Source organism: Anarrhichthys ocellatus, unplaced genomic scaffold (assembly GCF_004355925.1).
Source record: "Anarrhichthys ocellatus isolate YVR2014 unplaced genomic scaffold, GSC_Weel_1.0 scaffold1, whole genome shotgun sequence".
In the NCBI taxonomy this organism is placed as follows: domain Eukaryota; kingdom Metazoa; phylum Chordata; class Actinopteri; order Perciformes; family Anarhichadidae; genus Anarrhichthys; species Anarrhichthys ocellatus.
The window spans coordinates 398,317-422,815 of NW_022280031.1; the positions used below are offsets into that span (position 1 = coordinate 398,317).

The window sequence follows — 24,499 nt, forward strand, 5'->3', positions numbered from 1 at the left end:
GGCTTTCATATGTCTTGCACTGAGGAGAGGCTTCCGTCGGGCCACTCTGCCATAAAGCCCCGACTGGTGGAGGGCTGCAGTGATAGTTGACTTTGTGGAACTTTCTCCCATCTCCCTACTGCATCTCTGGAGCTCAGCCACAGTGATCTTTGGGTTCTTCTTTACCTCTCTCACCAAGGCTCTTCTTCCACGATTGCTCAGTTTGGCTGGACGGCCAGGTCTAGGAAGAGTTCTGGTCGTCCCAAACTTCTTCCATTTAAGGATTATGGAGGCCACTGTGCTCTTAGGAACCTTGAGTGCTGCAGAAATTCTTTTGTAACCTTGGCCAGATCTGTGCCTTGCCACAATTCTGTCTCTGAGCTCCTTGGGCAGTTCCTTCGACCTCATGATTCTCATTTGCTCTGACATGCACTGTGAGCTGTAAGGTCTTATATAGACAGGTGTGTGCTTTTCCTAATCAAGTCCAATCAGTTTATTGAAACACAGCTGGACTCCAATGAAGGAGTAGAACCATCTCAAGGAGGATCAGAAGAAATGGACAGCATGTGAGTTAAATATGAGTGTCACAGCAAAGGGTCTGAATACTTATGACCATGTGATATTTCAGTTTTTCTTTTTTAATAAATTTGCAAAAATTTCTACATTTCTGTTTTTTTCTGTCAAGATGGGGTGCTGAGTGTACATTAATGAGAAATAAAATGAACTTTTATGATTTTAGCAAATGGCTGCAATGAAACAAAGAGTGAAAAATTTAAAGGGGTCTGAATACTTTCCGTACTCACTGTGTATGTATGTATATATATATATATATATATCCTTAATTTCTCTACTTTTCCTGTCTGAACATACTACATTCTCAAAACCAACCTAGAATAAATATGTTGTATGGAATTCGGGCACAACTAGTGAGTAAGTCTCTTTTGTGATAATCAGTTGCTTCTCAGAACTGGATCGACTGCTCCCACAAACCCTCGTCTCTGCAAATGTGTGTTTCAAAGTTGAATGTCAGGATGTCGACATGATTAAGTGGATTGGCTTTCTGCTTTGGCATTATCTGTTGCTTACTCCAAACTAGCTCATCGCTGTGAGAAGTCACAGAAAAGAATGATTACACTTACTTAGAAACTAAACCTCTAATTGGTAACTCTGTTTCAAATATAGTCTACCAGCTTTCAAACACAAAGGGAGACAAGGTAATAATCTTAATGCTGTACGATGCTTAATTTGTCACAGCTCAATAATAACCAGGGGATGTACAACGGCACCAGGCACTCAAGAAACACACTCACTTATCTCTATAAACACCTCGTTGATGTTAATGGCATGCTTGGCACTGGTTTCTACAAAGATGGCATGGATGGAGTCAGCGTAGTCCTTGGCATCCTTCTCTGGCACTTCCCTGTAAATACAAGAGGCATTTAATTATTATGTCGCAATATGCGAACAGATTCTCCAATTTCATGCATTACTTGATAACCATCAAAATGTAAGTCCGCAGCTATTATGTGGAAGATTTCCCAATTTCACGGATGACATTATCAAAAGCACATGTGTCCGAGTCAGGGAGATTTTGTGGAAGACACAGAGAAACTAAAATTATCTTCAAATACTTCAGTACGAGAGCCGACATTCCCCCTTGCAGAGCAGAATCCACTTCAGCTCCAGACACGGTGAATTCCAACGATATTTCAAAGCCAAACATCAGATGTTATTCCGACACTAAAACACGTCATAACATTTCCGTACAAGAATTTTTTCCTTCTGCGCCAGTAATCTGAAATCCCATCATCACTCTCAAGCTGTAAATGAGGAGGCACCTTCATACTGCACACTAGCATCAACAGTTCGTGACACATACAGTATTATCTCCAGTTCGGCTTCACCTGGCGTCTGACAGGTCACATTTGTTGCCAGCGATGGCGACCACTATATTAGGAGGACCATGCTGGCGCAGCTCCTTTACCCAGTTCTTTAGTGTTTGGAAGGATTCCTGAAGATAAAAAAAAACATGTTAAACTGAACAGATCAAGACAAGCACATAGTGCCTCCCAGGAAGGTTTAAAGTTTTAGTTTGACATTTTGGTGAATATGATTATTTGCTTTTGTTAGATTAAAAGACAGATAGCACTCTTGTCTTTATGGCAAGCTGGAGCCGGCGGCTGGTTAGCATAAAGACTGGAAGCTCTGACCAAAGGTAACACAATCCTTTACACGTCGAAAGCTCACAAATTAATATGTCTTTGTTATTTTAAAATGTACATTTTCCATTTCACAGGGGTCTGCAGAGACTTCCTGTAGTCTCTGCCGGTTCCCTGCCAGCTGCTCCCAACATAACCTTCTTAAGAGGGTGAATCATTGTTTTTACATGTGGTATTTTAAATACGGATTAAACAAACAAGATATAAGGTGTTAATAAGTGAGCTTTACAGTTCCAGGTAGGCAGATTTCATTACTTTTAGACAGAGCCAGGCCAGGCTAGCTGTTTCCCACTGTTTCAAGTCATTATGCTAAGCTAAGCTAAGCTACGCTAAGGGCTGGCTGTGGCTTCATATTAACTAAACAGAAATGAGAGTGGTATCAATGTTGTCAGCTAACGCTTGGCAAGACACAAATAAGTATATATCCCAAAATGTCAAACTATTCAATGAAAACAATGAACAATGAAACTCTACAGTACGTACTTTGTGAATAAGTGGTTGAGGAGGAAACGTAAATAATACCTCTTTCGTGATGTCATAAACAATGATGGCTGCCGCTGAGCCTCTGTAGTACATTGGTGCAAGAGCCCGAAACTATGAGAAGACAGAGAAAGCAAGCAATGATGAGTGTTGTTGGACAGGGAGGAGGCTGGTGTGTCTAACGCCTCTAAAGGACCTTCATCTCTGCCAAATCTACATCGTATCATACTCATACAGCTTTGAAACCATGTGAAACGGAACATGATGATGATCAGAGTACAGACCAAGAATAAAAAAGGCTAATCTTTGAAGACTGGTTTCCTTGATTTTACTCCATTTTTTTTATTATTGTATATGAAAAGGGCAATCAAAATATCATTGCAGTATAACACAATTATATATTTTTACACCACGTAGATCAGGAAACAGTGCCTTGGCTTTCTATAGACTATGGATAATCCGTTACATAGGCACTGACTGTGACAAACTCAAAACAGAGTATACAAATGCACAACAAAAAAAAAAAAGGACTCCAGAGTACCATTTTACTAAACCAGAGGCCAAGTGTTCTGAGCCTATAAGCCAAGTGGCTTTACTTTAAATGGAAGTATAGCAAGTCTTTCCACCCAGACCTCACACATGTGGTAGCCATCAAGAGAAAGATGGGCAGAATGTGTCAAGAGCCGTTAGCTGTTTGATATTTATGGAAAACTATACATTTGATCCTTATAAGTCACAATTTCCCTGCATAACCAAAACAACATGTGCATTTTTTTAATCCATCGCTGCCTGAGAAGCTGGGGGGGGTTCTTCTTTTTGACAGCTTTTGGTATTTTTCTGGTAAAATACTTTCCAATATTTATTGAAACCTGGATTCAACAATTAGCCTGCCGTCATAAAACAGTCTGTCAGCCCGTCAGTCGGCCCACCACTTGGGTCCAGACTGAAATATCTCAACAACTGCTAGATGGACGGCCAAGAAATGTGGTAGAAATATTCACTGTGCCTCCTGGCTTTGACGGCTTTCCCCTCCTCCACCATGAAGTCCACATTCAGCTTTTTAGTGAAATATCTCAAAAACTATCGGTGTCATATTGATTGTCCTGAAACTGGTTTTAGACATTCATGTTCCCTTCATGGTGACTTTTCATCTAGCCATCAAGTAAATGTTAAATTGTTTCCAATACTTTGGCTTATGACCAAATCATCAGCCTCAGCTGTACTTTCTGTTTCGTCCTAATTTGCTAATGTTATCATTAGTACAGCCTCACAAAGCCACTGGCATGGCCATCTTTTTCATCTTTATCTGGGTCCATTTTTCAATTCAGGCAGTGGTCTTTTCCGCCTCTTTCCAAAAACCACCAATAATTAGATAACCATCAACTTTATAAAGATCATAGAAGCAAGTAGAAAACAGCAGCTGTGTTGTGCCCTGTAGCTGCTCATGTCTGCAGGCATTGTAACACAAAGGTGGAGTATGAATCCATTCATTCACTGTTCAAATAACTTTCTGATGTAACAAATGTGAACTATTAGTGCTTTCTCTCCATTATGTTTATTGCCTCTACAGGAAACATACAGTATATTTAAAATATGAACGTTAACAAAAACCTCACCAACTCTTTAGTTTTTATTTTTCATGCCTTCTCACATTATACTCTGCTGGACTGGGGCTTTCAACAGACTAATAAAACCATGTATCATGTGTTAACTAAGGATATTTATTTTAAAAGACCAACCCATGTCTGAAAACGACCTTCACTTGGAATGACCCTGCCTTCCCGCCAATTTCATTTTCCTTTACAATACGATGGAATAAACTATCCATCTTAGTGTGACACTGTTACCTCAGGAAAGCACACATTCCACATAATTATAGTTGTTACTGGCCCCAAGTCCACCAACGGGAATCCAACCAACTTGGGATATTTGGCAGGGGCACTGAAAAGAGTGCTGTCTGTTTCATCGGCTAGTGTTGGGCTGCACCACCACCACCAGTCCTGTGTGGTCTAGATCAGCCTAAACCCAAAGAGCAATCACAGCGAGGCCAGACGTCTGGCCACACAGCAGCCCAGTGAACAGCCCCAGTGATGCCTCACGAGCGCTGATTAATTTGTAAAACCACGAGTTTGATAAATAATGAAAGAAACCTTCCTATACTAGTAGGATGCAAGATTCCTTTCGTCAGAGGGGGAGGACTTGACGAGCTGTTGACAGCTGGGCTCATCTGGTCTCGAGATATGGATTGTTGGATGGATTAGAAATCACAGAGCTTTCTTTTTTGCCTTGGTCTCTCCTTCCATGTGCATTGGCTGGCTTTGTGTTCCCCTTCCTCAACTCAACAGACTTTGATAGGCCAAAGCTCCACAAAAGTTAGAAAACAAGCCACGAAAGGCTTCAAAATACCACAGCAGCTTTGTATAAACACACACACACACACACACACACACACACACACACACACACACACACGCCAAACCTACCAAAGGAATGTTGCTACTTTTTCACACACGGACGTGAACCCAGAGAGGCCACATGGGAGTGAAAAAGCGGATTTGTTGGAATGAAAAAAGTGGAGAAAATGGAAGAGAACACAAAAGAATCACAGAAATAAATAGATTGTTGCCAAGAAAAGAAATGAAAAGAAACTTTTCATGAGAGAAAACACAAAGGGGGAAAAGGAGGACCCTCGGATGTAGAGTTGGAGTGACTCTCGGATAAGACACGGTGGCAGCACACAGCAGTGGGCTCAGAGAGCTTGGGTTTCATCCACCCATCTTATCTTAAATGAGGCTGCATTGATGTCCCCTCAAGGCCACAAAGAAGCCGAGGCCCCCAGGGGAAAAGGAGGATAAAAGACAAACGGCATCTTATCTCACCTCTCTGGAGAGGACAGCAGCAGGGATAAGACATTACAACAACAGAGGATTGTGCATGAGGAAAAACAGAAGGGCATGCACAGAAAAAGGGGAAGTGATGAGGAGAGCTAAAGCAGAGAAATGTGGGATGCAGGGTGCGAGTCAGAAGAGAAAGTAGTTCCTCACGCTATCACTGTCTGGGGCTTGGTGACGTTTAGACATGCTTGAATGCTAAAATTGTACTCAAACCCCAAGATAGATGAGAAGCAGGACGAAGATTAAAAGGTGACAGAAATGACAAATCATGTTTTAATAATCCAAACATATGCCACTCACTGATCTAAACAATACAAACTCATTACATCGCGAGTGTCATTTAAAAAAGTGGTCCTAAACCAAGAGCACCAGAAGAAGTAGGTTTTTGGTTAGCAGGCAGGACTCTACCTATAGGAAGGTAAATGTTGCCCCCTATCTGAAGTAATGAAGAACTGCACTTTCTCCCAGTTAAGGGAGTGGTCCATTCACACATGTAGGTAGCTTTCTCACTTCCTTTAAACCACGAGGGAGCAATAAGTAGATTTTTGAATACGCCAAGTCAAACTGATCGATTACAAAATGAAAACCGTTGTGGTTTGGCTGCGTAAAGCTTAAACACATGTGAATCTTGCTCTTGGTTTACTCTCCACTAGTCCATTTTTAAAAGAATGTTGAGGCCAAAACCTCAGTGGATATTACTGACCCGCTCCTGTCCTGCCGTGTCCCAGATCAGGAACTTGTGCAGCTCGTTTTGGTATTGCACTGTCTTGGTCATGAAGGACGCCCTGGTGAAAAGAAATTGCTTCATGATTGATGTGCTATGTCACATTACAAAAACACTAAATAGATTTCACGATTATAAAAATGATAGACAGATAATAGAACTGCAACTAAAGAGTCTGAGACAATGAAAAAAACACAAATCTTCATTTAGATCATCAGTTGGTTTAAGATATCTTAAATTATCTGCAGGCTTCAGTGAACGATAACATCCCAAATGTTAAATATTAAATAGGACTTACATTATATCAATTAGAGTCTGACCGATACTGTACTTTTGAGGCTGATAACAAAACCAGCATTTGGTATTGATTGTTTGTAATCTGCCTCAAACTTATCTGGCACTTCTGTACAGCAATGTCTGGTGATTTATCAGCTTACAAATGCTGACACAAGTATATCTGAGACAAGCTAAAATTGTTAAATTATAATATTGGCAATGAGTTGATGTATTGGTCGGGCTCTGGTACTGACTGATCATATTGTCTACAAAATGTTTAAAAAGTGTCACAAAGCAATGTCTAAAAATGTGTTACTTGATTTGACCCACAGCAAAACAAACAAACAAACAAAGTGTTTCATTTATAGAAAAGCAAACAACTTTTTTGCATTTGTGAAATTGAAACCAGCAAATATTGTGTCTCTTTATTTGCTAAATAAATAAAATGGATAATTATTGGATTTGGAATCAGGGTTGCAACAAACTATTGTTTTCATTCTGAGTAATCTGCCAATTATTTCCCTAATTAATCAATTAATTGTTTGATTCACAGACTTTGAGAAAATAGTAAATAAATACATGAATAAATATGTGCCCATCAAAGTTTCCCAAAGCTCAACACATTCAAACTGCTTGTTACCCAAAAACCTCCCACGTGTGAAAACCGTTGGCATTTTGCAAGTGATTTAAAACATCAATTGATTATCAGAAATGTTGCTGATTAATTTTACATTCCTTTTAGCTCTTATAGGAATTGATTAATCCATAAATAGACAGAAATGAACTGATTACATGATTGTGTTCTGCAACAACCCGACATACAACCCAATGAAACACAGAATAACTTCTCATGTGGGAGACAGCAGGAACTTACCCAATCGTTGGGTTGATGTTTGGGTCAAAGCTGTCCTCCACAAATCTCCAAACAATACTCGACTTTCCAACGCCAGTGTCCTGCAGAGACAAAATAAAGACGATGCTTACTAAACATGGTCGGAAACAATTACTAGAAGTATAATCACAATTACCAAAACACATTCTCTGGCAACATGCCCAGACATTATTGCTTTTTCATGGCATCTTCTTCCTTCCTGTTCCCCTCGTAGGCCTGCACTTTGTGATTAAACAGGACAGACGTAGTTAAGCTTACGTTGTTGTTTTTTTAAATCTTATTTGTTGAGGAAACAGAGGAGATGTGAAAATGTTACTTATACTGTTGTTACATGCAGTATAGACACGGATGAATGTTGCTCCTGTGAATGATTTGTAATTATCTTATGCAGCAAAAAACAGTAATTTAGAAAAGTCTTATATAAAATGTCCTAATTAACATTACTGGTTTATTTGGGTTGCAACTAATGATTATTTCCATCACCCATTACTCTCATTGTCATTCTTTGGAAAAAAACAATGAATACTTCAGTCAAAAAGAAGTAAAATAATTGTGAAGAAATACCCAGCAAAAGACAAAGAGTCTAAAGACAAAATAAAGTTAATTTACTGGGATGTAAAAACACAGAAAAGAAGCACATCAAATCATTACATTAGAAAAGGTGGAACCACAGAAACATTTGACTTTTTTACGAAACAATAAATGGACTTATTGTTTCAGCTCTATTTAAATCTTATGAGCAGGTGATGGAGAGATGTGAGGATGGATGTTACATCAGTATCGTATCAACGGCATAATGGTAAAGTAACTGAGGCCTGCTGTTGTCTGCACTTCCATAAATATTGTTCCCGTGACTTATTTTGAAATAGCAGAAACCAGTAATGATAATTAAGGAAGCTATATAAGGATGAGGTCTGAAACCCAAGGTTATAAAATGTAAATAATAGTGAAAAATGCCCAGTGGCTCATGGCGACACCTTCAAATGCCTTGTTTTGTCTGACAAACAGTGCAAATGATATTAATCAGCAAGTGCTCGAACTATTGTTGCTGATTAATATTCTACTGATCGACTAAACAACTGTATTATTAACTCTATTTTCAGCTTATTAGTAGATAATGAGGAGGGGATGTGATGTCATTCAGGGATGGTTTGATGGTATGTTGGTAGCAAAACCTATGGGTTTATGCTGATTTATACAGTTCAGACATGCATACATGTTGTTCGTGAGACTGATTCAACACATGTAACTCTTTTAAACACACCTGTCTATCGGTATGTAGAGCCTGGGGGATGAACAGCGTGGATCATTTCATGCCACAGGTACAGTTAGATGTACACTGACGGCTACAGACATACGTGTTCAGATATACATCGATGCTGACTTACCCCCAGGAGACAAACCTTTAACTCTCTCAGCGCCATATCGATCTCCTCTCTCACTCAAAATGAGTTGGTGATGATGACCATTGGCGGTTTTCTCCTCTGGTTACCTTTAAATCTTGACTATTCCTCTCGTTTTGTATGTTCACAAACAACTTCACTTCATCTCGGAAAGATGCGCATCTCAGGTTAAGTTCTACCTCTCGCTATTCGCGTTAAAGCGTCCAGTAGTCCGTCGTATTAGCCATATTGTGATGATTGTAAACTAGCTAACAGTGGAGCCACCAGATCGCTGTCTCCATCTTGAACTACGGACTGCGGTCACGTGACTGCATGGGCTCTTTTTTGTTTGGAGAAACACACAAAGCCCACAGGCTTTTATTTCCGCTCAGTTATGTCGAGTTTGTGCCCGAGCTGAGAAACGGTTTTACGTTTGGGTTGTTAAAAATATAATCTACCGGTGAATCCCAGCATCAGGAAGTGCCTTCAGGAAGTAGTTTCTACCGTGTTTGAGTGACAGCTGAGCGGCGGTGACAGCCCACACGGGACGGCAGCCCGCAGAGCCGAGCCGAGACTCAAGATGGCAGGTAAGGGCACTTTTCAAATAGTGTTTTCTCTAATACTTTGACGCTGTGCGTGAACTTAGAAAGCTGCATTGCAGTCTCTATAGTATCAATATTTGAAACAGCGGCTCCTATTTCACTGCATTCATGGTATTCCCCGGCAAAGTGCTAGCAAAGGCGAGCCAAGTCAAGCGAAAGCGCTGGACAAGCCTTGTTAGCAAACTTAGCACTGCTAGCCAGCTAGCTAAAGAAAGCTATTCATGGGTATCGAAATGTGTGACTTTGAGGCTTCACTTAAACATATAACTACTCAATAGAGGCCGGTTATTTTGTAGTTGCCTCTCTCTTCTAGAGTAGGACAGCACCGCGTGCTTTAAGCCGTGTTTTAATATCGAACTGTTGTCATAGCAAAGGCTAGCGAGTTGACCTAGCTTACGTTAGCTGAGTTGCTAAAGTCATTTTCAGCCTTAAGCTGATCAAATCCTCCTTTATACCGTAACAAAGGGGAGATGCAGCTCTTTGTCAAAATGTTTTGCGGGGTGCTGGTAAACCACGCGTAACGTTATTTACTTCACACTTAACACAGCACGTTTAATGTGTCTTATGGAGATGGGAGTTGTTTTAATATTTGCAGCACATTCCCCTGCATGCCCAGCTGTAAACACTGGCATTAGCCGTCCCAGCACATGCTTCTCCTTCTGGGACTTCTCTCTGAGCTCTTCTCTTGACTTCACTACTCTGAGTTCTTGTGTCCTATATCAATGGATGGGTGGTGTTGAAAACAGACCAGGAAAGAAAGTCGTCTTGTAGTAATCGGCCTGTTACGTTATCACACAAACATGTTAATGCATTGAAAATAAGGTGTTTATATGAGTAGTGTGTGTTCATCAGTTTGGACTGCGTGCTAATGTGAAGTACCTGCTTTGTGCAGTATTTTAAAAATAATAAATAGATCACACCACAGGATACATGTATGTTGTCACTAATGTAGGCAATACAGTGTCCAAGTGATCCAACAAATGTTTGTGATTTGATCTCAAGGAATGTAAATAGTCCAACTTAATGGATCTTATGCAGGGAAATTGAAATGTCACAGAAATGCAAGGACAGATGCAAAGTATAGATGATCAAATATATTATGAGCAACTGTTATACTCAAAATAAAGCATGGTAGAAGATAAAGGTACTCTACTATATACATCAAAGATATATGTCAAGGGTATTGAGACAAGAAATGGGTGAGGAGACAAGAAAATTGGTATAAAAATGAAATTCAACAGCTGCACCTGAGGCAATGTATTCCTGTGGTGGGTTGAGTGTCTCGTGTTTGCAGAAAGAATAGAGACGAAATACATAAATGTACAATAGAAAAGTACCTCTGAAATCAGAGGTTCCTTAAGTTTCTATTGGCAGCGTTTTGACCCAACATGTCTTCATCAGACGAATATCCACATGAAGGAAATGAAAGCTGTATACACTGAAATGACCAATGACACCATATTAATTTTGTGCACATGGAACGCTTAGATTATTTCTGATATATTGATTTATTTGAGAGGAATCGCACGTGTTTGAAAGAAAATCCACTAAGACAATAGTTTGCGTCCCAGGAAAAACACAACGTTTATATTTACTGACTTGATTTCTTCCTCTTCCACGTCACTACACCTACAATGTCATAGTTTCACTTTTGCAAAGTGATTTATCAGCAAGACCACTTCAATATTCTGTCAATCTTATTGAAGGAGACTTTGTCCTTTCTTAGTAAATGTCAGCCGGTAAACCTGCTGACCCAGAGCACCTTTCGTTTTGTAGGGGGAGTGGTATTATGTGATGGTATGTTGATGACATGTTTGCCACCGTGGACTCCCCCTCTAATTCCCTTATCCTTGCAGGTCTATCTTTATACTTTGAAGATGGCCATGACGATCTGGATGATTGTGAGTACTTTGGTCATTTTAATTTGTTAACACATTAAGTAGTACCTGGATTAATGGATTCATTCCTTGTATATGTGTGGAATTTTGTTTTCCCCCCCTTCAGCAGGGAGGTATAGCAAGTGTCATCTTTCCGGGCAACCCCATTCACCCGTGTGAAATATCAAGCTGTCAATAATATTTCAGGCTTTTACGCCTTGCTATTATTAGCCGTCATACAGGCCAACAGTCCCTGTTGTCTGCATTAGGGAGGGCGATAAAACAGCGTCTGGATCCAACTGCAAAGCCAGTGTGTATTTATGGTCGGACCATTAAATGGAATAACTATTAAGACCTCAGGCTTTCTACTTTAGTCACAGATTGAAGCAGCTTCATTCCTGACATTTAGCCTCACTCAGTTTTTTTCAACATGGCACTATGATTACTGTGGAGCATCTGTCAGCCCTCGCTTAAATGTTTGTCTCTTGTTGGCATCAGCTCTGTGCTTCAGAGATGGTTCCACTTTGTTTGACCATAAAATAATATTTCTTTCTATATCACAGTTGGATTTGATGACTATGGTTCAGAGTGCGACGGCATCCGCATCACAGCCTTCCTCGATGCGGGACAAGACAACTTAACTCCTCTTGGGAGGCTAGAAAAGTATGCCTTCAGTGAGAATGTCTTCAACAGGTAAGTGGAACCCCGTGGTCCGGCTGTTAACACAAAGAATGCTAAACATCAGACGAACAAACGGATGTTGTAGTTTTTGTGTTATGAGGATGCATTGTTAACCCTTTATAGTATGATGTTAACTCGTAGTGATATGCGTATTGTAGGACAGAAAACAATTTGCCCTGCAACTGAGGTTGAAAGTAAAAAAAATAAAAAATAAAAAAATTCTACAAAGCTTGTATTGTAGAAGTTGCAAATGTACCGTTACACATCACTAAAAACTAAAACACTCACGAAAAGTTTCTGTGTGATGAAAATTGACGAATCTGCAGTTGTGTAGACACGTCCTAATGTTTCGGATTTCTTTTGGGCATTACCCCCCGTTGAGTCTTAACAACACGGAAACATCTGCAACCTAGAGGGACTTGGTATCAAGGAAACATCTGGCCAATGTAATTTCTTGTAGAAGGAGGAAACTGTTAAGCAATAACTTTTGCACCTAATTGTTGTCTGTTTTTATATTTTATGTATTGCGTAAACAAGAAATTGGATCAGTTGCACTGTTAATATTTTTAAATCATTGCTGAAAGGTTTTTTGGCTCAAATAAGTAATGGGATAATGTTGCACATGTTATTTTCTTCATATTTATTGTATGAATTGTACTGATTAGTGGCTAAATTGTATCATAAACTTCACATCGGAAATTTTGAATGTGAGATCAACACATCATCCGATCTCCAGACATGTATTTTCGTAGTCATCTGAACCACCGTGTGCATTCCTGTGTATTTACTAGTCACATACCTGCTTTAACTCTGCAGTGCAGGAATGTGAAAGACTTCAAGTTCATCTGTGGTCTGTCTGAAATATGGCAATAGTAGCCGCAGTTTGTCATAGGTCATTAATAATGACAAATTTAGATTTTATGTATATTTGTATATTTTGTAAGTGTTTATGGTGGTACTTTCAGCGCGGTAAATGCCTGCCAAGTGGCCTCAGTGTATTAAAAATCCTCTAAATCCTTTAACAGTTCTCTTAACCCCACACAAACACGGTTAACTGTCTTCATGCTTTTCATGCTCGGCTTTGCAGGGTTCACGCCCTCCTGTCGATTCCAAATGTGTGTGTGTGTGTGTGTTTGTGTGTAATGCACTTGACAGCTCTGTCAGAGCCGTGTGTCACGCTGTGTGCAGTCAGCACTTGTAGGTATTGGCAGGCAGTCTACTAACTTGACGCTCCTGTTGCTTTCTAGGCAGATCGTGGCTCGCGGCCTGCTTGATGTGCTTCGAGAGTTCAGTGACAATGAGAATGACTTTATCAGTGTCATGGAGACAGTTGCCAGAATGTCGGAAGATGGAGGTAGATGAGTTTTCCTTTTCATCAATTTAGTTGTCGTGTCTCTGTATTAATCTGCGCTTTTTGACCGTGGCGTCGTCTTTTTTTTTTTTTTTCTTTTATTAAATCTTCACATGGTTGCAAGCTTATAATGCTTGTTCTTAATGCATACCTGTTCTGTTTGCACATAAATCTTATATTTCAATGTGTGTACTCAGAGCCCACAGTGCGAGCCGAACTGATGGAGCAGGTCCCCAACATTGCCATGTTCTTGCACGAGAGTCGGCCCAACTTCCCAGCAGCTTTCTCAAGATACTTGGTCCCCATTGTAGTCCGATATCTCACTGATCCAAATAACCAGGTGGGTTTCACTTTTCTAGCTCATCTTTTACAATTGAAACAGCAATCACTTCTCGTCTTTGAGATCTTTTTGTTCAGATTTTAGGAAATACGAATATGTTCACTAGTCAAATTCATTCACATTAGGAGTTTTATAGATTTTAACTTCCTCCTATCTTTTCCAGGTGCGGAAGACCAGCCAGGCAGCGCTGCTTGTTCTGTTGGAGCAGGGCCTCATCTCTAAAGCTGATATGGAGTCCAAAGTTTGTCCAGTTCTACTGGACCTCACAGAACCCAGCAGTGATGATGACTACAAAATTGAGGCAGTCTCTGTAAGAAACCTCATGTTTTTTTACGCAAGAGACTAATAAAAAAAAACCCGTCTGATTTATTATCAGGGAAATGGACTTGAATGAACTTTAGCTGAAAACCACATGGCAGTAGACAAACTGCTGAGAGGCACAGCAGATTTCTGTTAATGCCTGACAGTGATCGGTCAACGCCTTTATCTGACGGTGATCGGTCTAAAAATAACGAAATGCTTCTATTTTGATGGCGCATGTGTTATTGAACTGTAAAAGTTTACAATAACTTCAACACGTGTTGAATGAATGAATTGAAACATTTCATTTACAGATCCTAATTTTAAATTTATTGCAAAGGCTCAAAGTTGCATGTGACTTTTTATATTCTATTGTATTTATATTCTACTTACAAACACACACAGTCTTCCCCTTTCCCTCTACTCTTAACACCCTGATTGTTTTTGTTCATCGGAGCAAAATAGTTCTGTAATTTAAGCACAATCAAGAGTGTGATGACACTAATTGCTCTCCATACTTCTCCTCTTATAGATGATGTGTAAAGTTGTCACCATGTTGAGCAAAGACACAGTGGAGCATCTACTGCTGCCACGCTTCTGTGACCTGTGCAGCGACGCCAGACTCTTTCAAGTCCGCAAGGTAACCACCTCCGAACCATTGTCATCACCTCCTCGTAGCTCAACATACTTTTTAACAGTCTGTAGTTGCTTAAAATGATTATGAACCAATAAGACACAGCTGAGAAAACATTGTTTTTAAATTGAGTTTAATTGTGTCAGAATAAATTCGATAACGCTGTGAGTCAGTTTTAATTCTGTTTTGCGCATCACCGCCTACACTGTGCTGCTGTTTTCTGTGAGGAATGTTTTCTGGTGTAACTGGTGCCAGTTGAATGCTTAAATTGAATGTGATGTTAGCATTTCAGTCAGTAATAATACATATGAGCTAAAGGAATGCTGACATTTAAATTGATTTTATGTACACCTTAAAAAAATTGTTAAACTTAAGCTGCCAGGGAGGAAATTAAATTTACTGAGTCGTGTAAACACTGAATGAGAGTGTTTACATTGACATGAGTCTCCCAGTTATGATGTTTATCCTGGTTATTATCATATTCAGGATATGAAGTCACCAACAGTGCGCTCTCTCTCACTCACTCTCACTCAACCACAGACACTACATACTGAGCTATTCCTGAAAGCAGAACAGTTGCACTACTGTTATAACACTGTCCTCCACACCGGTGTCAGCTTGTCACTACCACTACGTAGGACAGGAGACAAAGACAAAAGTCTGTTTCTTCATTGCTCAAGAAGTTCGACCTAGGGGAACCTGAGCGGTCAATGTAATGATTATGTTCTTAGAATTCTTACTATTCGTAACAGTGTTATTGAAATTGCCCTTCTTTTGAGTTCATTTGAATGTTTGTTTTATGTTTTTCAGGTCTGTGCTGCAAATTTCGGAGAATTTTGTTCTATTGTTGGTCAGGAAGCCACAGAAAAACTACTGGTGAGAAGCACCGAGACTTTCCTTTTTACCCTGAAACCAGAACTCTCATTACATCTTCATTATGTAACGTGGAAGTTTAAACATTGCTGTCCTTTCAGAATATCAGTAGTTTCTTTGCACCCTTGCTGTTGATGCATCCCATCACAGTTCAATCACTCACTGTTAGTTTCAGGTTTAACTGACTCTGTTTTGTTTTTAGATGCCCAAGTTCTTCGATCTGTGCTCAGACAGTCTGTGGGGCATCAGGAAAGCCTGTGCAGAGTGCTTCATGATGGTCTCCAATTCTACCTCTCCAGAGGTGCGACGTGCAAAATTGTCCCCCCTGTTCATCAGCCTCATCAGTGACCAGTCCCGCTGGGTAAGACACACACACACACAGGAAAAATGATATTGCATAAAATTACAAGCACATTTGTGTGCAACTTCCTCTGCAATATGATGAAAAGAGTTGTTTTCCTCACCACTGTGCAGCTTCTTCCGGATTTTTCGTAATGTAATCTGTCTTTCTGAAATCTAAAAAAGTCATACAGAGAAAAAAACACTTGTTTGTGCAAAACAAGTGGTCGGCAAATGTTAAGAAATGGAGAAACGGAGATACTTTTGCAATTTGGTGTACTTTCAAATTGGGTGCAAAAATGATAATCATGGGGCTTGAAGCCCTGTCATTGTTTTGGTCTCAAAGGGTCCCAGACTTAAGCTCAGTCGGAACTTGTCTACATGAAATTGAAAATGACACATGTCAATTTTGGCGTCTACACGTGTTTGTGAGGGTCCACGTGGAGCCCATTTACGACCACACGGGTAGTTTGCACAGATGGACGTGTGTGATCTTGTCTGTGTATGCAGACGCTCGGGGTACTATAAACAGAAGTGCATGCTGTTCCACTGTCCCCGTCTATTCAATATTCTGGACCATATCCAACCTCTAAAATGGTGCCTCCTGCTAACAATCCTGTTCATGAATGAGTTAAGATGGTAACTGATCGGCTGCTGAGTTATGTAAAATCTCTGTCGTGCTGACACTGACAGATTCTGCTCTGCTCCACTTTTAGGTGCGACAGGCTGCTTTTCAGTCTCTGGGGCGTTTCATCTCCACCTTCGCCAATCCCTCCAGCACCGGCCTTCACTTCAGAGAGGACGGCGCCCTGCTAGAGCTCCCCAGGTGTACATTAGACAGGTAAGACCACCTGACTTCAGGCAGTACTAACACAATATGCGTTGATGCGACATGAATCAGAGTTTGTTGTGCACAGACGCAGTGAATGTGTTGCATCATTGGTCCTATGACTCATTGTTTACTTGGTGTGATCAGGTCAGACCACTTTTTTTTTTTTTTTTATCTCTGTAAAAAGGTGTATTTACAGAAACGGGAATAAAAGAAATTGAAGTTGACGCAGACAAATCTTTCTTTTATACCTTTTGTACTTTTATAGACTTTGAAAATGTCCTCATGAATGCTTTAATTTACACTTTGAGTATGTTTGACCAACTTTAAACCAGAGTTTAAGGTTTCTTAAAGCTGAGATGCAGTTGGTAAAATGTAACTATAGGTGTTGGATTGTGAAGCTATTTCTTCACATTTACAGAGAGGCTAATAACAAGATATAAGATATCTTCTCTCCTTTTATTCTGTTTTAGATATAAGCATTTACCGGATTATTCTTATACATTTTGTTCCACTAATTTCAGCGACTGCTCCCTAAACTCTCTGAACTGCTCCGAGATTAGCGTCTGCCACACGGGAAGAACCATCGCTCACACACCCCCCAACCAGGACGGCCGCGCCACACCGTCCCCAGAGCATGTGTCTACAGCGGACGGCGAGGAAATGCACAGCTTTGAAGACAACTACACTTCAGTTCCCAGAGAGATGCGCGGCGGCGGCTTCACCCGCACGTTCTCCAACAGCAACGCCAGCCCTACGACTACAAACAATGCTAAGAACACAAAAGACACGGAGCAGGCGGACGATAACTTTAATTCCTTCAACTATTGGAGATCTCCTTTACCAGATATAAGCGGGGAACTGGAGATGCTAAATCGTGATAAATCAGAGGAGGGGATGGAGCAGGAGGAAGAGGAGGAACCTGGTTATCCCGATTCCAAGTCCAGCCCAGGCAAAGCTACCAGTGACCAGATCCAGAAGGTCTTGGACCGTTTGCAACCGCACATTGATGACCCTGATGTTCAAGGTGGGTATACAGAGCCGGAATATGTAGGATTAGCTGGAAACTTTTTTGTTAATGAATTGGCATGTCGACTGAGTTATGCATGTGAATTTATCTCCAGCTCAAGTCCAGGTGTTGTCAGCGGCTCTGAAGGCAGCCCAGCTCGACGACGACGATCCCACAGACGACGGCCTGACTGAACCTGAGCCAGAAGAGCAGCCTGAGGACGACATTGAGGGCCACTCTGTGGAGAGCCAGTCTGTGGAGAGCCAGTCTGTGGAGAGCCAGTCTGTGGAGAGCCAGTCTGTGGAGAGCCAGTCTGTGGAGAGCCAGGCCGAGAGTGAAGAGAGTCCCACAGAAGAGGAGCAAACGATGGAGCCTCCTTCAGCCTCAGAGTCCAGCCCTGTCCAGGAGCAAGGGGACGAGGAGACGCAGACGGAGCCCTTGGATGACCAGGAGGAGTCTCCTCCCGACTCGCCTATTCTAGTACGAGACTATGCACATCTTTGCAGCGTGTTAAGTTAGCTGTTGTATACTGGACTTAAGCTGCATTTGTACTTGATGCAAAGGGTTTACGAGATTTCTGCAAACCTGCATGTGTAGGTTTTAATTTATAACACTACACAAATGTATCGTATGTGATCGGGCCCTGTTTTCCGGTTTAAAATCTTAACTATTTCTATATATTCATAACTCGATCAACAATGAAAGTTAAAGTTTGAAAAAGATGCATTGACGGGGATTATTTAAATGTAAAAACTCAGTTTATCTAGTAAATCAGGACTGTGCGAGTGAGTTTTCTGAAGAGTAATGAGAAAATATAGCGTCTTTAAAGTGCGGTGCACTCACTTTTTCGCTAATGTGTGTTTGTATTTGCCTCAGGAGTCTGAACTGATTGAGAGTGTGGAGGAGGAAGATGAGGAGGAGGGGGGAAAGGAAGACTCTGCTCACAGCCCCATGTATGAGGATAAGCCCAAGATCCAGGTCAGTCAGCACTTCCGTCATACATCCCGTAAATATTAATCAAAACCTCGTAGTTGAGAGGGCACAGACTTTATTAAGTAACTTCTCCCGGTGCATCCCGTGTCCTCTTTGATCATCAAGCTCTTCAATCTCTTGCCCCGTCTTCAGAATGTCATCCCCCAGCAGCTCTTGGATCAGTACCTCTCTATGACGGACCCGGCCCGGGCTCAGACGGTGGATACAGAAATAGCCAAACACTGTGCCTTCAGCCTGCCGGGGGTAGCGCTCACTCTGGGACGACAGAACTGGCACTGCCTCAAGGACACGTATGAAACCCTCGCTACCGATGTGCAGGTAGGCAGAGAAATGGGGAGATGGTGTGGGGTCAAGTTTGCGGTTTGATTCTAAAATGAGTGATTAACCACATGAGCGCATATAAGCACTCTTAAAGGGATAGTTTGAATTGTTTGAAGTGGTGTTGTAGGAGGTATCATCCATAGTCAGAAATTGGTCGGCACGCCCCTAGTTTTGGGATGTGCCTAAAAAAGTTTAGTATTCAGTTTCTACTCGATACTAATTACTAACAACTACTAATATTTTTAACGTCTCAATTCATAATTAATCTGGAAAACAAACTGTTTTTGTGGTACATATTTCAGTTTACAATGATTAAGACGTGCTTTGAATGTAAATAATGTGCCAAAGTGCATTATAAAGCTTTAGAACTTGTTAATCAAAATATTTTCCCATTGGAACCCCCACCGAAACCACAAAGGACCCCCACATAACAAATCCCAATTCAAGCCCTGTAAATGACCTCCGCGACTGCAGTCAGACTCTACTGGGAAAAATCCAAACCAATTCATAATATTTGTGTGAATTTTTCCAAGCTTTGTGTGTGGGGGGATCTATTGAATTACTCTAAATTCAAATAAGCTTTATTGGCTTGAATGTTGTGGTTACATGGTTGCCAAAGCTAAATGACATGTTATTGAATAATTACATTTTACACAAGAAAACAAAATGGATAATCGCAAGATAACTCTTTCTAAACGGTACAATGATCGTACTGTTAAATAGATTGAATAATGGCTAATTGAGCTATTTTGTAGGTAATTTTCTCAGTTGTTCCTGATTGGTGTGGTGCAGTGCTTCTGGACATAAGATGCTGGCTTTGTGAAGAAATCGATCTCCTTTTTGGGAATACTGTGTGCATTTAGTGAGGAAGTGAAGCGCTGCCTCATTGGCTTGTACATCACAGTGAGAACAGCAAAGTTCCCTCTGCGTCTGCTTGTTTCGATCAGTCTGTGTTCACTGAGTCAATGATTTCTTCGGCTTTGTTACATCAACTATAGTGCTGACATATACGGGGAGAGTCTATAGCTGCGTTTTAGGGATTTTTAAAGGTAATGAAGTGAGTGAGTGTCATTTGTTTTTAAAGTGCTGCAAGATTTTCTCTCAGCCATGTTGGTAAGAAACCCATTCACAAAAGCATGCATGTTTTTATGCCTCCACGCCGGTGAAAGCAGTGGCAGGAAGCTCTATATCTCGCGTTGTCCATCCGTCATATCACGTACGTCCCATTCTCATGAACGCCACATTCTCAGGAACTCCTAGATGGAATTACTTCAAATATGGCACCAATATCTACTTGGATGTAAGGACGAATTGATTCGATGTTGGTGGTGAAAGGTCACTGTGACCACTGTCCCTGTTGACAGACATGTTTTTGACCATAACTCAAGTTATTCATATGATAATTATGATAATTTCACAAGGTTAATGTTTGAATGGACGGTCCTATTGGTCAGGGGTTAGGCCTAAACATGGTGTCAAAATGTAGAAAAGCGAGAGCAATATTTGAGTTTGCTCTGTATGCGGTCTCTCATCAACCGCTGCTGCTGTAAACAAGCACAGCGTGCTAGCTCGGCTAATAGCCAACTGTTACAATCGAGTGTAAGCTATTTTTTGTCAGTTGCCTCTAAGTGAAGGCTTTGAATGACTTAATGTTGTCTATAGTAAGCAGTGTTCCAGTGTCTGGGGATTTTATTGGGAAGGGTGGAACGGAAACAGTGAAGCGGTGTTGTTGTTGACATGGCTGGAGTCATAAAGTCGGTGCAGACTTACGGATCATCTGTATAGGAGCAAAGTAACCCCTCGGTTACACCAGCTAAAACATCTGTCTGCATGTGGTCTTAACTGTTGGACTGGAGGAATGACTGCTACTCAAACTTCATTCAGTAGTTTGATGTCAGGAAGATCATTTATTTTAATGACATTTTAGATTTGTTTCCAGTGAGACATCAATGAGCTTTTATCGTGTTCTGCTCTATAAACCAAATGTAGTCTAGTTCTTTTTAAAATATTAAATTTAAAGACAACCAGGCTGACATAACAGATCCCAGATTCTCCTCATGCCATGCAGGCCTAGTTCAGTGATGTGCTCAGCTTGACTTGAGGAACAAAGCACTTGTTGTACGAATGCATTGGTCGGTGACGTACGAATGCATTGGTCGGTGACGCACGAAAGAAAGGGAACTGTTGCTTCACTTCACGGCAGCAGAGACGGCGAGACAGACACTCAGTCAAACTTTTGATCATTACTCCATCACAGCACTGAGGGTCACGGCTGGCATGACAGCATTGCCCTGTACAATGGACTCAGACCAATCACAGGAGGAGTTGTTGTTTAACATGTCCCTGCATTATCAGTATATAAAAATAAACCCATAAGTGGTTGTTTTCCTTTTTAAAAAGCAGCTTCTTTTTTCTACCAAGGCTTGTGTTTTATAATCTTTGTGTGCGTTTCTTTTCCCTCTCCTTCCCGGTCCTCAGTGGAAGGTGCGGCGGACGCTGGCTTTCTCCATCCACGAGCTGGCGGTTATCCTGGGAGACCAGCTGACTGCAGCTGACCTGGTGCCCATCTTCAACGGCTTCCTCAAAGACCTGGATGAGGTCCGCATTGGCGTGCTCAAACACCTCTACGACTTCCTCAAGGTGAGATTATAGAATTTTTATATAATGCTGACTATGCAAGTAACATTACAGCGCAGTTTGAGTTTAGGACATTTACATTTCAGCAAATATATTCATGTAAGAGATGACTGTTTAGATTTAGTTTATGTTGGCAGTTGAAGAAGTAAACCACAGTCTGCTTTACGTTTGGTACCAGATAACTGAGCTGTCTTCTTGTTGCAGCTGCTGCACGCAGACAAGAGGAGAGAGTATCTCTACCAGCTGCAGGAGTTCATGGTGACGGACAACAGTCGCAACTGGAGATTCAGATATGAGCTGGCAGAGTACGTCTCCTTTTTCCTCTTCCAAGCAGGACATAATTGCATTTAGGTTTTAACGGACTGACTTCCAATCAGTGCCTTGCTCGTAGACGGTATGGCGGGGCCGAGGTCTGCTCTCATAACACTGTACGCGTTTATTATATTGCACTTCTATTTCCAGGAGAGTGTACATGTTCTCTCTCTCTCTCTCTCTCCATCCAGGCAGTTGGTCTTGATCATAGAGTTGTACAGCCATTACGACGTGTATGACTACCTCAGACAGATAGCACTCACACTCTGCTCTGACAAAGTCTCAGAGGTTAGGTGGATCTCGTACAAACTGGTAAGTGTGCAATGTTGATATGTTTGTTTTTCTTTTGGCTGGTGGAAGGAATATCCAGTGAGAGGAAATATGTTAGAAACTTGAATGGGGGGAAAAAGGGGAAATGAGTCACACTGATGCAGGATGTTCAGTATGTGTTGTGGTTAAATGTGAGAAAGTAATGCTCGTCATATGACGGGACACAAGGAAGTTACTGCGCCCCTCAAAGAAAGTTGAGAGTGGGATTTTGTTACCTTTTGGACGGAGTCGGGCTAGCCGTTTCCCTGTTTCCAGACTTTTTGCTAAGCTAAGCTAACTGGCTTCATCTTCTCATTTAACTCAAATAAGCGTATTTCTTCAAATGTTCTTAACTATTCATTAATATGCATTTTCAATCATTACAGCTACTGTAGACAGTATCGCATCTTTTCATCTCCTAATGCTCCAATGTCTGCCTCTGAACTTAATTCTTAACCTCCTTAAACACACATTTGCATTTTGTTGCAGATTCACTGCGGTATTTAATCCCTATTGTTAAGTGCGTCATCACCTCTTTGTGTTGTCAGGTTGTGGAGATCCTCCAGAAGCTGTATGCATGTGGAGCCGATGACCTGGGCCTGAACTTCATCAACGAGCTCACCGTCAGGTTCTGCCACTGTCCCAAGTGGGTGGGGCGGCAGGCCTTCGCCTTCATCTGCCAGGTATGTAACGCTTGTCTCACGTTACGTAGCCCAGGTGATGGATCAGCGTCTCCCGCGTTGTTTCTCTACCTGTTTATCAACAACATAGACAGCTGTGTACCCGTCTGATGGTTGTCTGAGCTACAGAAATTACATTTCTCTCTTCTTCTGTGTTCGACCAGCTGTCTTTAACACCGGCCTGTCTGAGTGACTTTGTGTTTCTTCTTCTTCTTCTTCTTCTTCGTGTTGTCTGCAGGCGATCGTAGAGGAGGACTGCATGCCCATGGAGCAGTTTGGCCAGCACCTTTTACCCAGCCTGCTCAGCCTCTCCTCTGACCCGGTGGCCAATGTCCGTGTACTGGTGGCCAAGGCTCTAAGACAGAGTGTCATGGAGAAAGGTACAGTGAAAATAAATGACTGGTTAATGTTGTCTTCTTAAGGCTGATGCTATTCTGTATTTTTGTTAGTATCAATAAATCTAAATGTGTTGGCTTGTCTTAATACTTTTCCAACTTTGCCTTAATTATTAGTCATTGAAGACGTAAAATACTTCACAAATATATATAGAATATTGCCTCTAACACATGCTCTGCCTCTGCACATCCCATAGCTCTCTCCCTGAACTAACTGTTGTGTTTTGTGTCCAGCTTACTTCAAGGAGCCCGGCTGTGCCTACTCCGACGAGCTGGAGGAGACGGTGATGGCCCTGCAGTCCGACAAGGACCGGGACGTCCGCTTCTTTGCCAGCCTGGACCCCAACAAAGGCCTGATGGACACGGCTCCCTTGATTTAGCCTCCAGCTCCCGAGTCCCATTACGGCCCCACCTGCCTGTCTACCTACCTGTCTGTCTGTCTGTCTGTCTGTCTGACGCACAGTCAGCGTAAGCTGCAACACCAGCACCTGACCAGATCCCCAACCACTCGCCTGCTGGGCAGACCTGCACCAACGACCACTTGGGAATCATGTCAGATGATCAGATTACAGTATGAAAGTATGAGCATGTTAAAAAGAAAAAACACACACACAACCCAGACTCTGGTTGGGCACTACATAGCGCACATCGCATTCACAACACAAGATGCATACTTCTCAGAGTTTTCAGAAAATGAGCAGGACTCAAGAGGTTTGCGGCTCCACTTTGTGGGAGCCGGCGTATTCATGCCTGAACTTGTCCCCGCCCTCTTCCACACTAACATCGACTCAGTCCTTCCCCAATCGCAGACTTGTAGAACTACGACGGGCTCTCTTTCTCCAAAGCTAATTGTAAGCTTGATTATAAAATTGCTGAATTCATTTTTTTTCTTTTTTTTTTTCTTAATGCTTCTTTTTGTGGATTTCTTAACGAACAAGCGGGCGAGGCCTGCCTGACTGACGTGTGCACTAACTCAGGGGGACTCATCTGAACCTAAACAGCATTATTACCTTACACGATAAGCAGCAGCTCCTGGATTCCTGGTGAAAAAGAAAAAGAAAAACCTCCAGCTATCCGAGCAACAAAACCAGCCAACCCAAGTAGCTCTGCTGGTGTCTCTCGCCTCATTTCCTCTAAAATGCCTCTGTTGTCTCAGACGTCCTTTGTCTCT

The 24,499-nt window shown here is 41.6% G+C and overlaps 2 protein-coding genes across 4 annotated transcripts in view; one reads left to right on the forward strand and one right to left on the reverse strand.

The window, feature by feature from the left end:
- Positions 1 to 9,310, reverse strand: part of rab22a (RAB22A, member RAS oncogene family) — a 27,702-nt gene extending 18,392 nt beyond the window's left edge. Inside the window, exons 1-6 of one of the 2 annotated variants that reach the window (XM_031843937.1) lie at positions 8,853 to 9,310; positions 7,447 to 7,526; positions 6,276 to 6,357; positions 2,721 to 2,792; positions 1,884 to 1,990; positions 1,306 to 1,399 (exon numbers count right to left, since the gene is read on the reverse strand). In XM_031843937.1, the coding sequence (XP_031699797.1) occupies positions 1,306 to 1,399; positions 1,884 to 1,990; positions 2,721 to 2,792; positions 6,276 to 6,357; positions 7,447 to 7,526; positions 8,853 to 8,888 (471 nt within the window). In that variant the 5' untranslated portion in view covers positions 8,889 to 9,310. Of the gene's footprint in view, positions 1 to 1,289; positions 1,400 to 1,883; positions 1,991 to 2,720; positions 2,793 to 6,275; positions 6,358 to 7,446; positions 7,527 to 8,852 lie in introns of both variants that reach the window. The other variant, XM_031843945.1, reaches the window with a different exon arrangement.
- On the forward strand, positions 9,184 to 24,125 carry ppp4r1l (protein phosphatase 4, regulatory subunit 1-like). 2 transcript variants are annotated; one of them, XM_031843913.1, is made up of 20 exons: positions 9,184 to 9,433; positions 11,305 to 11,349; positions 11,889 to 12,018; positions 13,254 to 13,360; positions 13,555 to 13,697; positions 13,861 to 14,007; positions 14,530 to 14,637; positions 15,442 to 15,507; positions 15,707 to 15,865; positions 16,560 to 16,684; positions 17,197 to 17,699; positions 17,797 to 18,161; positions 18,558 to 18,659; positions 18,807 to 18,992; positions 21,474 to 21,635; positions 21,837 to 21,937; positions 22,136 to 22,256; positions 22,802 to 22,936; positions 23,172 to 23,313; positions 23,563 to 24,125. In XM_031843913.1, exons 1-20 carry the CDS (start codon positions 9,427 to 9,429, stop codon positions 23,706 to 23,708), a joined length of 3,000 nt encoding a protein of 999 aa, XP_031699773.1. In that variant the 5' UTR covers positions 9,184 to 9,426; the 3' UTR covers positions 23,709 to 24,125. The 2 variants fall into 2 exon arrangements, with proteins under 2 accessions (XP_031699773.1, XP_031699764.1); XM_031843904.1 differs by lacking the exon at positions 9,184 to 9,433 and having other exon boundaries at positions 9,444 to 11,349.
- Positions 24,126 to 24,499: the final 374 nt, after the last annotated feature.

What these genes read in the sequence shown, in the direction of transcription:
- ppp4r1l (XM_031843904.1), top strand. Translation starts at nt 11,259, where the DNA reads ATGTTTGCCACCGTGGACTCCCCCTCTAATTCCCTTATCCTTGCAGGT. An exon ending in CCATGACGATCTGGATGATT is followed by an intron (nt 11,350 to 11,888) that starts GTGAGTACTTTG and finishes TCTATATCACAG; the next exon opens with TTGGATTTGATGACTATGGT. An exon ending in TCACTGATCCAAATAACCAG is followed by an intron (nt 13,698 to 13,860) that starts GTGGGTTTCACT and finishes TATCTTTTCCAG; the next exon opens with GTGCGGAAGACCAGCCAGGC.